Raw genomic sequence first — 14460 nt, 5'->3', positions numbered from 1 at the left:
GCCATATTACTGGCTATACAAAACGGGTCGCATTCACTGTGTATTAAGGAGTTGCGCAAAGCAACACGATTATAAACACCTTTTATATGTTAATTATCATACCTCCATATACAATTTATTTTTGACAGGAACATCACTGATCTGCAAGCATTTTATCGTTTCTTGCTCCTATGTAAGAGATGGAATTTAAATAACTTTGATTTCTTGACACAATATTGGTTGAATATTCAACGATTTGTATCACTAAGCTTATTATTTCTGTATGTTTAGTTAATGAAAGAAATATCACACCTATGTATATTTCCACATGTGTATCGACCTTAACTCGGCATACCTGTAGGATTGTCCCGACAGGTATACCGTTATAAGGTGCCAATACAGGTAAACCAGTTCCAATGACTGATTTTTCGTTTGTTTTATTTATAGAATCCAAGTCTGAATGCATACACATACGCCAGAGAACTTTATTTCGAAGATTAAATATCCAGTTGTTCGTTGTTCTCTTACAATAGATCTATCGAATCGAGTCATTCTGTATGTTTAAATAAGCTTTTATAGACTGATATCGTGTATATTGGTGTTTGATATGTATTCATTATTCATTACGATCCAATATTTGGGACATGTGGTTTGTGATTAAGCGAAGTAGATGATAGGAAATTAACAAGGTAAGGATAGTGTTTATGTCACTTTTTCCCAATCGTATTGTTTTCAGCTGAAAAAGATATATTCAGTTAAAGTCATGGTATATTTAAAGTTCCAGAGTATTAACGACTTATTTCACAACACGATATACAGTTGTTTACAATATATTCAGATAGGACGCCATCTTTGTATTCTCAATGTGTTGAGATATCGTTGTTCAATATTGTAATGACAAAGACAAAGTTCAATATTGTAATGACAAAGACAAAGTTCAATATTGTAATGACAAAGACAAAGTTCAATATTGTAATGACAAAGACAAAATTCAATATTGTAATGACAAAGACAAAGTTCAATATTGTAATGACAAAGACAAAATTCAATAGTGTAATTACAAATACAAAATTCAATAATGACAAAGACAAAGTTCAATATTGTAATGACAAAGACAAAATTCAATATTGTAATGACAAAGACAAAGTTCAATATTGTAATGACAAAGACAAAGTTCAATATTGTAATGACAAAGACAAAATTCAATATTGTAATGACAAAGACAAAGTTCAATATTGTAATGACAAAGACAAAATTCAATATTGTAATGACAAAGACAAAATTCAATATTGTAATGACAAATACAAAATTCAATATTGTAATGACAAATACAAAAATTCAATATTGTAATGACAAATACAAAATTCAATATTGTAATGACAAATACAAAATTCAATATTGTAATGACAAAGACAAAATTCAATATTGTAATGACAAAGACAAAATTCTATATTGTAATTATAAATACAAAATTTAATATTGTTAATATCAAAGACAAAATTCAATAGCGTTTATATAAAAGACAAAATTCAATATTGTAATGATAAAAACAATATTAATATTGTAAAATCAATGACAAAATTCGATATTGTAATGACAAATGTGAGCTCAAAAAGAAAGGATAGGACTGGTGTGGTGTGATTTACGTAACAAGTGTATCATTATGCGTCCAATATCCAGGAAAGTGAAACTGTGGAAAAAAAACCAGTTTTTTTTATAAAACTGAAAAAGTATAAACTAGTGGCAACGTTTAGTATCATAATAATATAACTGAACAACAGAACAGATATTAACAAACATGTTAATGTATGACTACATGAAAGTCTACAATTATACAATACGTATTTGATTAAAGCATTAATGCAAAGATGATCTATAGACAGTATTGCATTGCTTTTATACATCAAACCAATATTTTCACAGGACGTTATTACAGACCAATAGCGCTAGCTGTAGGCCTAAGCAAAGTGAATTCATTATTGTTATGTGTATTGATTTCTTTTATCCAGAAAAAGTGAATCATTATTTGACAGTGTAGACATAAATGATGCGACACACTGATGGATCCGGGTGTATACTGATATGGTGAGTTGTCGAATTTAAATTCTCCGTCAATATATACCATTTATCTGTTTCAGAATTTTATTACCAGTCATGGATGTAGCATCCATATTTGTGACATTGTTGTCGTGTGTTTTGGTGGGAACTGTCAACTCTGCAAGTAAGTACACAAAATGTTTTAATTTCTTTTCATTCATGTATAATAAACCATTGCCTTGATTTCTTAATTCATTGCCGTTGGTTACAAGAAAAACATAGCTGGAATGAAAAAAAAGCTACATCATTCATTGAACTATATCGAAAGAAGATTGAGTTTTCTCTAAGGGAATTAATTATATATCTGTCGATTTTAATACTAATTTTCGACCTGGTATTTAAGGACATATGATATTTTCTGTAATTATCGATTTTCAGTTACATAGTCTTTCTTTTTTGTATTTTCTGTTCAATTGACATTCATAAAACACACTGTTTTTCATTCGCATTGAATAGAATATTGACTCATGTAAATACTAAAAGCATTTGCTTTCAGAAAACATTTTTCATCTGACCTTGGTACCATTGTTGTATTGAAACGTCCTTTGGATACGTCATATGAAAGTTTAAAACCCGAACTTGCTAACATTAACTTTCAGCTGACACTTACGATGAATGTGGCAGCTTTGTCGAATCCCCTTTTACAAATATCGAAATCCAGATGTTTACATTCTATGAAGGTTGACCAGTTACAGTTAATTCGACATTAAGCGATTCTTTTTTCAATATCGAAACGAAAATGACATAAAATCTTCATTTTGAAGCGTAAAAGTGCTTTAGTTTTAACAAATGTTTTGTCTTTTCAGAGACTTAAAATGGGTATAGAATTATGTTTTCTAAATTACTTACTTCCCAAGTATTACAATCATATTATCGTTTGTTTATTTGAGTGATTGTTAGTTTTTTTTTGTCCAGACACTCGACGACAGGAATTTTGTTCTTGTTTTTTGCATCCTTATTCCAACAAAATATCAAGATTTGAATTTTGTTTGAAATCTTTGAAAATAATAAAGCAAAACCTTTTAACACTATACTTGACAGGTGTCACTGTTGCTGAGTTTTGTAGCTGTTGGTCAGTTCAGTCCACTAATGTCCGGAGGGATTCCTGTACAGTAGTACTAGATTTCGGGACATGCTGGTCCGGAAGTAACACTCCAGTCGGAGTGGACACTATCTCCGATACTGACATTGTTAAGTTCGGACTCTCTATCGACAACTCGGTATCAAAAGAATGGAACTGCACTGTTAACGTAAGCATTATATACATATTTTGTCCTAATCTATGTTATTGACCTATTATCAGAAATTTACCGCGCGTTACATTTGTGGTTCGTACCAGTTGTAGTAAAGTGATTCGACACCGCCAAATGGAACGCGTTTGGATTTTCCCATGATGGTGGCACTCATATGAAGGATGCACCTCGAATGTAAAAGCCAAGTATTTTCTGTGTTGACAATTAAATGGATATTGGTCTTTTACTCTAGACCCAGAGATGGAAAATAATTGATATAGTTTTCTGACACAGTATCCTTTCCGACAACATCATGCCATCAGGCTAAAATGACAGTGCATGGCCAATTATATTCTCAGTTAATCGAATACTGGATGAATAATTTATTCACATTGGGTACATTTGAAGTTAAACAGAATCATGTTTTTCGACCAACAGAATGTTTGCAGCTTGGGATTTGAAATCAGCACACTTGGTAATGGCAGATCGTTTACTGCTAAAGTAAGTAGCATGATGAAGTATATATACAGATACTTATATACAGTGAGTATGTATCCCCCTCAAAAATGAACAGAATAGAAAAACAAGAGTAAACATGAAACTAAAATTTGTATTGCTTTATGATACGCAATTAATGTGCCATTATTTTCATGGAGACATTTAATGTTAAGAATCCTACTATCACAAAACTTGAACTTTTGTAAAGTTTTGATCTTGCAATATCAATGCACAAGACACCGATATACACCAAACTATTCTGAATATGAAAACAGTACCGAACAAAGAAAAGGGATACTTACAGAAATGTGTTTTACTTGCAGATAACGCCAGAGTGCAGTTCGTGCAATATTTGCAATGACACGACTACAGGTTAGTTACTGATCAAACAGATTACATCACATTATTGTTAAGCAATTTGTTTTGCGCGGACTAAATTTCGCGTATTTTGCGGGCAATTAGAACTCGCAAAAATGAATCGCCGCAAAGATGTTTCAATTACAAGAAAAAATAGCTTTTACTTTTTAATTTTTTTTTTGTACTCAGATCTGAAAATAATAAGCTTTTAGTTTAAAAACTGTAAAACGTGAAAATAAATCGATGTGAAAAAGTTCTTAGTTCTAAAAATAGGAAACTATGTCGAAGCAAAAATAAGAAAGTTTACAGCAGATTCATATCTTTGTCTTCTATACAAAATAACGAAAGCAATATAATGTTAGAGATCTACTTACAAAAGTTTACATAGCAATTATACTTCTCACAAGATTATGTGTCTTTATGCTCAAATCCTTTACACTTACAGAATATTTGTACTTTTTGGAGGTATGCAATCAACGTTACGTAAGATTAAACACGTATTGATCATTTGAAACGAAAATGATTCAGTAAAACAGACAAAATAAATATAAATAATCGCCTTGTGACTTGTGTATAAATAGAGAATCTTAAATAAATGGCTATGTGATATGAAATTTATCAATAATTTGATATGCCACGAGCCATTAGACGAGTGGCATATCAAATTATTTAACGAATTTGATAAATTTCATATTATATAGTCACGATTTAAGAAGCTAATTATCACATAACTTTTATTAATATAAATATAAGTGAAACTTTAAATTTCATCTCCATATAAAACAGTAGAAGTCCGGCTCGGATGTGAAGTTTCATTCTACGGAGACAATCATGCGACGTCATATATATATATTATGTCGTCAAATCTATATGTGACGTCATAATAGTGTTATTATACATGTGTCGTACGACATTCGTGTTATGGTCGTAGGACATGGCTGGACGGACCAGTTTTGTGATAAAGACCACTTGGCTGCAGAGACGACACGTTGCTTGTCCCTTGAATGGGTTTTATAAGATAGGTTTGACTGTACAATTTACAAAATTTATATAGTATTGAATTTCAGAGTTCTACAAGGCTGTTCCAACGACCACCTTGCCTCCCACCACACCGAAGAGGTATAAACCCCTTCCACATAAGTACCTGTTCCCTACGATGCTAATTGGGGCAATCGTCTGCGTCATCGTTGCATTTATTTTCGTCATCAGACGCTGGAGACAACGGATTCATCACGGTATGATGTCACTTGAAACCGTATTTTCGTATTTACATTTTTTTTCTAATTGTCATATGTATGAAATTAAATTATTTAAAATATTCCATCTTTGCATATAACAGAGTTAGCTCCCTTTGCAGGTAGATATCGATTGTTACGTCATTAGTTTGTGATCGCAACTCTCGGCGTTTTCCCGAAAAGTATGACGTTACGCTCGCAAACACATGACGTCAATAATCATTACATACCGGCAAGGGCAGATAACTCTGTAATATGCATATACAGATAAAGTGTTTTCGCAGTATTACTACTAAATTAGTCACCACTAATAATAACACAAATGTAGGTGTTTCTAACACAACCATGTGTGGTTATGTTTTGTTCAATTTTTTGTCTAACAACAAAAATATTATCCTTAAGTAATGATTTTTTTCGTATATGCACTTACATCATTATTATAATGTTTACCAACTATTCAACACGTACATTGACAGTTTATATTTTTGCGGGGATGATATTTTCGCGATTTCGCGGGACATTGCTGGTATCGCGAAAATTTGATCAGCGAAATAATGAGAAATGGTTGAATGATATCTACCCCAAAGCCATATCACGAAAATTTGAAATCGTTAAAATTGGATTTTCTCGTTTTTAGATAAAATTGCGAAATTTTTGTTCCGCAAAAAATAACCGGTTACACGGTATATTTTTCATATTTCATATATAATAGGTCAAGAACATAAAAATAAAACATTACACTTTTTCAGTGAGCTTATAGAGCATAACATATCAAAAATCATATCCTGTATATATCTTTGGAAATTGGAAATATTACAATGCATTCCTTGCATTAAAATTGAAAAGTGTAATATATATTATATGTGATTAAGGTTTGCTAATTCGACATATGGATTTTATTATATTTTGACATATTGGCAAAATATCGCTTACCCCTCAATACAATGACAATAAATACAAATATATATGTATATATAAAATAACCTTAATAAAAGAGCTTTATCAGAGTACTTTATTTTGCATTTTTATATTACAGAGTAATCTGGCCTTGCAGGCAGGTATTGAATGTTACGTCATCTATTTGCGAGCATAACGTCATTTGTTTCCAGAGAAAACGATGTTCAAAAAATCAATGACGTTACAATCGATACCAACCACAAGGACGATAACTCTGTAAAATTTAAAGACATTATTTTCTATAATGTCATTGTGCATATTCGTCGATCTATATGTACTAATGTGTCTACTAATACCTTACACATCTACTAACACCATTTACAGACAGTAAAGCCATCTACTTGTATCAGCCCGGCACAGACGTTCTAGGAAATAGCCCGCCACGTGGTCAGTACTAACAAACATTTGACACATCTAGCGCTAGCTGAATGGTAGAAATACTGTGTAGTCGCTTGGTACATTATGGCTGTGTTCGACGTCAAGTTAATTTCCTCTCAAAATCCGCGAATGAAATGGAAAAAATGATAATTAAGGTAACCAGTTTAGTTTATTACTGCAAGAAATACATTTGCGCAAAATTTCTCCCGTGAAAAGCATTAAAGAAGAAATGCGAATCAATGCGAATGCCCTTATACAGAACTATACAGTTGCTTTGGTTTTGGGGAGGGGGAGTCACGATGTGTTAAGAATGGAATATGATGATCCGAAAGGTTGCGGGACGCGGGTGGGGGTTAGAGTAAGACTTTAAGAAGATGAGGTGGTTGTGACGAGAGGAGCCAGGAAAAAATAAGAAGAATGATTTTTCGCAGTGTGGTTTGCTGTACTATAGGTTGATAGTGTATTAGCAAGTGTGAGCAGATCGAGCAAGAATGTTAGAATGGATGTATTAGAGCATCAAGAATTAGTCATGTTTTGGCTAATTTTAACTGATGCTTAATTAGAATTACGGTTTTGTTAATCAAATGAAAGTAATGTAGTTTAGTTGGATACAACTTCGAGGAGGTTTCGCATCGTGGATTCTTTCATAAGATGTTGGTTGGAGGTCAATTTATAGATAAACACTGAAGTATCTAATCTTTATATACGTTTATTCCTATATAGTGTGTATCCTAGCAGACGTGACAGTTGTTCAACAATCCAATGGAGAATATGCCTTTTTAGTAAGCATGGAGGTAGATATATTGATTCAACGGTTATGAATTGCATGCAATAGCGAGTTAAGCCTTAGAAAGATACAAACGGCGTTTTATTTCGTGATAACTTATATTGCTGGCGAAATATGCTAAATTAATCGCACGGTAAAACAAGTTGCTTCACCGTTTCATTTTCGTAGTCATTGCTTTTGTTAAGGAAAAATTTACATTGCGATTATCTATTACATCATCATGTATGTTGTAATGCACAGATCACTTGTGATGAAAGATCTTGTTGAAACGTATAATCAACGAGAACTTATTACATTGGAGGCTATAATCTTCTTAGATGATGAGGTCATTTCTAGTTCCAGTTGCGTTTCTAGTTCCAGTTGCGTTAGGTCAAAAACAATATGTCCATTTAGGGTTACATTGGCAAAGCAAAGGGTCGGTAGATTTTTAGTGTCTTTCACTCTAAAGAAATGGCCGGAACCGGGGGTCGGGGCAAAAAAAATAGGGTCGGTCGGGTAACCCTAAACAGACATTTTTTTTTGTTTGTTTGTTTTATAATTACATGTAATTTCAACAGCACCGTCATCTCTCTTTACATCGTTATCACCATTTTCGTTGGTTAGTGAAGATAATGATTTGAATGTTTACTAAACTTTAATTGCACAGCTATGAATTGATTTCTAACATTTACTAACAAATACTTATACTACACTACTAAATACATGTATGTAAAGAAACAATATTTTCCAAATAACTATTTTTCTTTGAAGTTTCTTTGTTTACATTGCTAGTAATGCATTTTCTATACATAGGCAAATGCGTCACATGCTTTTCTGAACGGTCTCTTTCAGGTTTCAGACTGGCCTGAAGTTGATCGTTTTGACAAAGAAAATGACATGATATTAACCAGAATGTCTGGTGATTTCTAGTTAATTTCAGTAAAAGATATTTTCCTTAGGTCAATTTCACGTTCAAGAATTTTGCCTGTTTAAATTCAAGTTACCATATACATGTATTACAATACTTACATATGATACTTGATATCGTTTCTCAATTTTCAGCTCGCAAGGAACGTGCTTCTCGTGCAGCAAGCTTTGCAAGCCTTCAAGCACAGAATGACAACAACAACAGAAGGGGGGACAACTCTATTTCTCCTCCACAGTATGGCACAACTGAGCACTACAACGGCGGCGCTCATTATCTTACCATAAGCGAGAAAAAAGGCATTGTGAATGATGCTTTTGATTACAAGAACTGGTTAGCATTTTATTTCTTTCAACAAATAGTAGTGACACTTTAGATGGTACACATCCTTGATACTCCAGGGGTTCCGATCACTCACGATCTCTACACCCCTGGACTATCTCATAGTAAAGTTGGAGGCAGCAAAACAAAACAGGTAATGTAGTCCTTTGATAAACATCAAAAGAACCGTATAACGGTACATAGTGGTTGACTGTACGTGTGGCTTTGAAATTGGAAGTCGCTCTCTCAGTAGTCTTCAAAGGAAAGTTTTGCTGACCTTTGTTGATTGGTTCAGATTTTTCTCTGAGCTGCCTTCAGTTTTACTATGAGATAGTCCAGGGGTGTAGAGATCGTAAGTGATCGGAACCCCTGGAGTATCGAGGATGGATGGTACAGAACCAAATGGATTAATCATCTAGCATGAGTGATGCAATTCCTGATTATGATTGAAACGTTATAAAGAAATGATTCATTTAACAAAATTTAACAAATATTGAAAGGGAGGTAATTATAGCTTTGGAAAATATGGTACAATCATGAAAGTCCAAGGGGGAATGTTTAGTATTTTCTTTAGGCCAAAACAAAATGTCTGTTTATGTTTACCCGACTGATCCTAATTCTTTACCCCCGACCCTAATTGTTTTTCATTTTTCTAGGAAAACAAAAAATTAAAAAGTCGGGATTTCGATAAACAGACATTTTTTTGCCTTTGCCATAAATTTGTCGCCGCCAAAAAATGACCAACCATTTGATCGAAAGACATCGATCAAATACGATTGAATAATACAGAACTAACCAAACTAGACAATATAATATTAAATCATTGTACACAGATTTAAAGTTATATGTGCCGTATTTTTCACACCCACGAATCAAGATGAGCTTTTAATATGTTATTCATCACCAAAAATTACCAACTTTTTGAAAATTACAGTGCTTTCAATGTATAGGTTTTATTTTTACATGTACAAATAAGAGCTGAAAATGATTTTTGGCAGTACTGCCAAAAATCATTTATTTACATCAATAGTGACGTGAAATGAGTACATACGATGAGACCATGAAGCCAAATTGCGGTCTACAATTTCATTAGACATTTTAAAAATATTTTTAGTAATTGTAAAGTGACTTCTGCAGGTATGTTTTCATTTAAACATATTTAAGGCATAAAATCAACAATTTTACAGTACAAAATTTCTGTGTTATTACTAACGTTTATAAGTCATCTGAAGCCATTTGAATGATTTTTGCAGCTTTATTGATCAAACCTTATAGATTTTAATAAATTAATGATGAAAAAATAGCATGTCAAAATTATCGCCCAGTTACGGCACATATAACTTTAACAGTTTCAATATACATAAATGTTCAATTTCAGATCTACTTGATTTGTGTGACCTTCAAGATGTGCCAAAGAGTGCCCGGATGTCTATAAACAAGGCGGCGATTGGATGACTATTAATAACGACATCGTTCCGATTCCGTTGATCCCTAGCAACAGGATATATTCAGGGTCTACAGGATCCTGGTTCCTTTTTATTGAAATGACCTTTTTCGTATTTGTATTTAAGTGTACACCAAAATCAGATCAATGTGGCGAATATACATGTATAAAACTCCTTTTATACAATGTTTTGATATCATCTTTCAATTGCTAACATTCAAACTGAATACAGTCAATGAATCCAGTTTATTGAAGAATCTATTTGCTTTGTATATTTTATTGTTACTAGCAATCAATCAAGAACTAGCTATCACATATACGTATGCTTATTATATATTTCATTGTTTTTTATACTTAAGCTCTTTTATATACTCGTGTATATCGGTTTCATTTCATATAGAGTTATCTTGTTTCATAAATGGACTGAATTATTTCATATTATATCACGGAGGGCAATATTTTAGCCTTGTCTCGTCTCAAAATGAAGAAAAGAGTCAAAGTTGTTTTCCTGTTTCAAGAGAATGTTTTGTTTTTATTTGTTTTGTTTTATTTGTTTATTATGTCACAAAACAGCAACGTTTCTCAAATGTTGTTATATCTCATAAGAAAGGTAATTTCTTTTTTAAGATGTCGATATTAAATACGGGTTAATCTCGTGATTACAGTATTACATCACGTGCTGTTTTTAACCAATCAAATGGAATCACTACAATTTGAATCGAAAGGACTGTTAGAATTCCATATTTATATAGCAATATTTTCTTGTATTTTTAAGTTTTTTTTTATCAAATTACCTAAACTATAATTCTACAAACAAAATAGTGATTATATGATATGCATTAAATTATATTTTGCAGCGTCGTCAATATTTTGACATGAAATGTCTCTCATGTATATTTATATAGATGTGCTTTACATAAATGAAAAATAAACTTGTTGATTGTCTGTCTTTTGTATTCATCCTGCTCGAGACAAATACGGGCTTTATTATAACACACTGACGACGTATTCTCTTAATCTGTAGCATTAACAAAATGTACAGCAGGTATTGAGAAATGGTGAATAATGTATATAACATTAAACAATAATGTATATGACATTAAACACAGATCGTGAAAATTTAAAACATATGATTTTTTTTTATCAATTTTTTTATTAACATGCAAAACTTTGACCTGCGAAAGTAACCAACTATGCTTGTGACATGTTCGTCATTTTTTATATTTTTCAAATCTGAAGTACGTGTAGGTCAGCAAATTTGATGTGTTCGCAAAAATTGTGTTTTATCACATTTTTTTTGTAGTACACAAATATATGTGATATGTATTTCAACAAAGCTTTGATTAGTTAAAAAGTATGAAATGCATTTCTGACTATGTTACATAAATATTCACAAAAATATAAATAAACAGATTACTTTTTATTTTCGGACTTTCGAAGTTGAACCGAGAATCTGAATAACAACAATAAATGCCAACAAATAAAGTTGAGATAAGTACTGTACCAGGAAAAGATAAAATAAAGGATAGGGAAATAATTATCCAAAAGACCTGTTATGTTAACGAATTTTTGTCACCATTCAGGTATCATAATCAAAGATTGCAATAAAACTCCCATTACTACACAGGCAGTATATCTTCATGTCAATTTGACCTATAATTGACCTGAAATTATTGGCTTGAAATTGATGTCAAATTCAATCCAAGAAAATTTCTGGTCTATTTCAGGTCAATTTCACCTGATCTCACTTGAATAAAACTTCAGGTCTATTTCAGGTATATTTCACCTGAAAAATTCTTCCTGTGAAATCCAAGTGATATTCATGTCATTTTCAGGTCGATTTTATATGTATTTCAGATCAATTTCAGGTGCTGAATTGACTTTTTTTTTCTCTTTTCAGGTAGAATTGACCTGAATAATTGACCTGAAATTGACTTGAAGACATTATGCCTGTGTAAATCCCCGCCACAGCTACAGTTAAACAGACATATTTTTATATGAAATATTATAAAAGATCTTTACCTTTGCCACATATATGACACTAACCAAATTCAGAAAAAACAACATATTATTGAATTATTAAATATATAAGATATTACAATTAGATTATTCGACAGACAGATGACATATCCTTATATTACACGCTAAACAGGAGCAGAGACTTACATTTTTATCGACTTTTGTGTGTGTTATACTGCAGGAAGATAAGCAAGACCTTTCCTGACTTTCTCACAGGGACGAGACCTCAATCATTATAAAACGAAATAGAGGCAGCGTCAAGAGAGACATTACATAACAATCTTTTTTTCAAAACCCACGACGGTGATCATAATCCGAATGTACCACTGTGAACTTTCTGTACCACACAAACCAGTGTGTTTAGCTGACTCGAGATGTTGTTAAGCTATAGAGGTTTTCATTGTAGATTCTTACTACTGTCCTCAGTACAATTATGCTGGTATATTATTCTTATTGATATAATACTCAATTCAGCAGTGGGGTAAATAAAATATCGATTTTGTAAAATAAAAAAAATGGTTTTATTTGAACTATTCATTACATACCAAAATGATCCACCAAAGCTTTTGATGTTTTTCTTCTTTCTTTTTTCAGAAGGTAGTTTCCTTTTTCTGCAATCTGATTAACATAAGACTTTTTCGCTTCATTACGATGTTCTGTTTCCGTACCAGAGCCTATCATAGAGCATTGTAGTGGAGCAGAATTGCAAGCCTAATTTTAATAAGAATGCTTTCTCTGCAGGTGGAAACTTTTTTTCAAGAGGTAAGCATGACACTGATGTTTACAACTGCATGTGGATCATAACATAGTTAAGATGATTCCATGGAAAAACCAGAAGATGCTTAGTCGACACACGATACACTATTCATTGAATATGACCTAATTTATCCTCGTGACCCTTGTGACACTGTAATCGTCTTAACCAGGCCATGTCAAGGTCCACACGCTGTGCTAAACATATCAATACCAAGCTATTAAATCGTTGTAAAAGTATAGCTTTTAGCAAAACCATTCAGGTTTTAATGCTAAAATAAAACAGATGATTAGCTAGGTCACTGTGACCTTCTTCAATGTTTCGTCCTGTTTTCCTAACTGAAAATTCACAAACCTATGATTTGCAGTCAAAACTGAAAATAGTATCATTTCTATACTTTAATGTTTAATTAGGACATAAACAATGGAAACCTCAATCCTATGGCCCCTGAAATTATTATGGGCACAGAAAAAATCGCACACAATATGCAGCTGACCCCAGGTATCGTCATGCAAAATAACTTCCTGATTACCAATTGACCGTAAAACGCCCAAAGTGATACCTCTCCTTTCCATTGACAAAACAGTTATAAGGCCGAGTGGTTAAGATGTCCCGACATATTACCACAAGCCCTCCACCTCTGGGATGCGGGTTCGACTCCCATGTGGGGCAGTTGCCAGGTACTGACCGCTGGTCGGTGGTTTTTCTCCGGGTACTCCGGCTTTCCTCCACCAACAAACCTGGCACGTCCTTACATGACCCTGGCTGTTAATAGGACGTAAAATAAATCCATTGACAAACAGTTATAAGGCCTAATATTAATGTATGACGGACTAGTTTTTGTAAGTCAAAACTTGGCAGGCTTTACTGTATGCTAAATGATTGTACGATGCGACACATAAAAACTCCTATAATCGTTGTGGCATAATGGTGATTGCGTTGATTGGTTTTTGGTGGTTATGTTTTGTTTGTGTTTTGTTGTTTTGTTGGGTTTTTTACTTCTTTTTTTCTGTTTGTTTGGGGTTTTTTGGCGTCTTCGGTCACTACCTTACAAACAGTCTACCGCAATTCGGAGATCTACCGCTTTATGGTAGACAGTAAATATAAGCAACATTAATTCAGACATATAACAACGAACTTGGCAGCGCAATTCCATACGATTTTCAGCCATTTTTTTTTATTTCTTTTTCTTCATGTATCCTGCTTTTTTCTGTTTCTAATTACATTGCGTGATGTGTGTCTAAGGCTAATTTTTCATAAATAACAAATAACAGGAAAGATTTTTACGGTTTCCTTGGAGACTTTAAGCTATCTATGGCATTCAATAGTTTTAAAAAGAAAATAGAATCAGATATTAGTGGGCAAGTCTACGTCCTGTTGCTCATTTGTTATGTTTGTTTACAAATAGATAACTGAGTTTAACTACCCGCTAAGGCATCACCTGACGAAGACATATGAAACCTATCCATTGTCATTGACAAGGACACATTTCATTAAA

General features: G+C 32.8%; 1 protein-coding gene across 1 annotated transcript; it reads left to right on the top strand.

Annotated features, from left to right (window-relative positions):
• Positions 1-491: 491 nt before the first annotated feature.
• On the top strand, positions 492-12761 carry LOC138336149 (uncharacterized). The gene is made up of 8 exons (XM_069285478.1): positions 492-668; positions 2118-2200; positions 3118-3326; positions 3747-3809; positions 4130-4178; positions 5231-5398; positions 8562-8757; positions 10124-12761. Coding segments are annotated over exons 2-8 (753 nt in total). The 5' UTR covers positions 492-668; positions 2118-2133; the 3' UTR covers positions 10125-12761.
• The last annotated feature ends 1699 nt before the right edge of the window (positions 12762-14460 follow it).

The sequence above is a fragment of the Argopecten irradians genome, chromosome 12, assembly GCF_041381155.1.
Source record: "Argopecten irradians isolate NY chromosome 12, Ai_NY, whole genome shotgun sequence".
NCBI lineage: Eukaryota > Metazoa > Mollusca > Bivalvia > Pectinida > Pectinidae > Argopecten > Argopecten irradians.
This window is presented reverse-complemented; position numbering and strand designations above follow the sequence as displayed.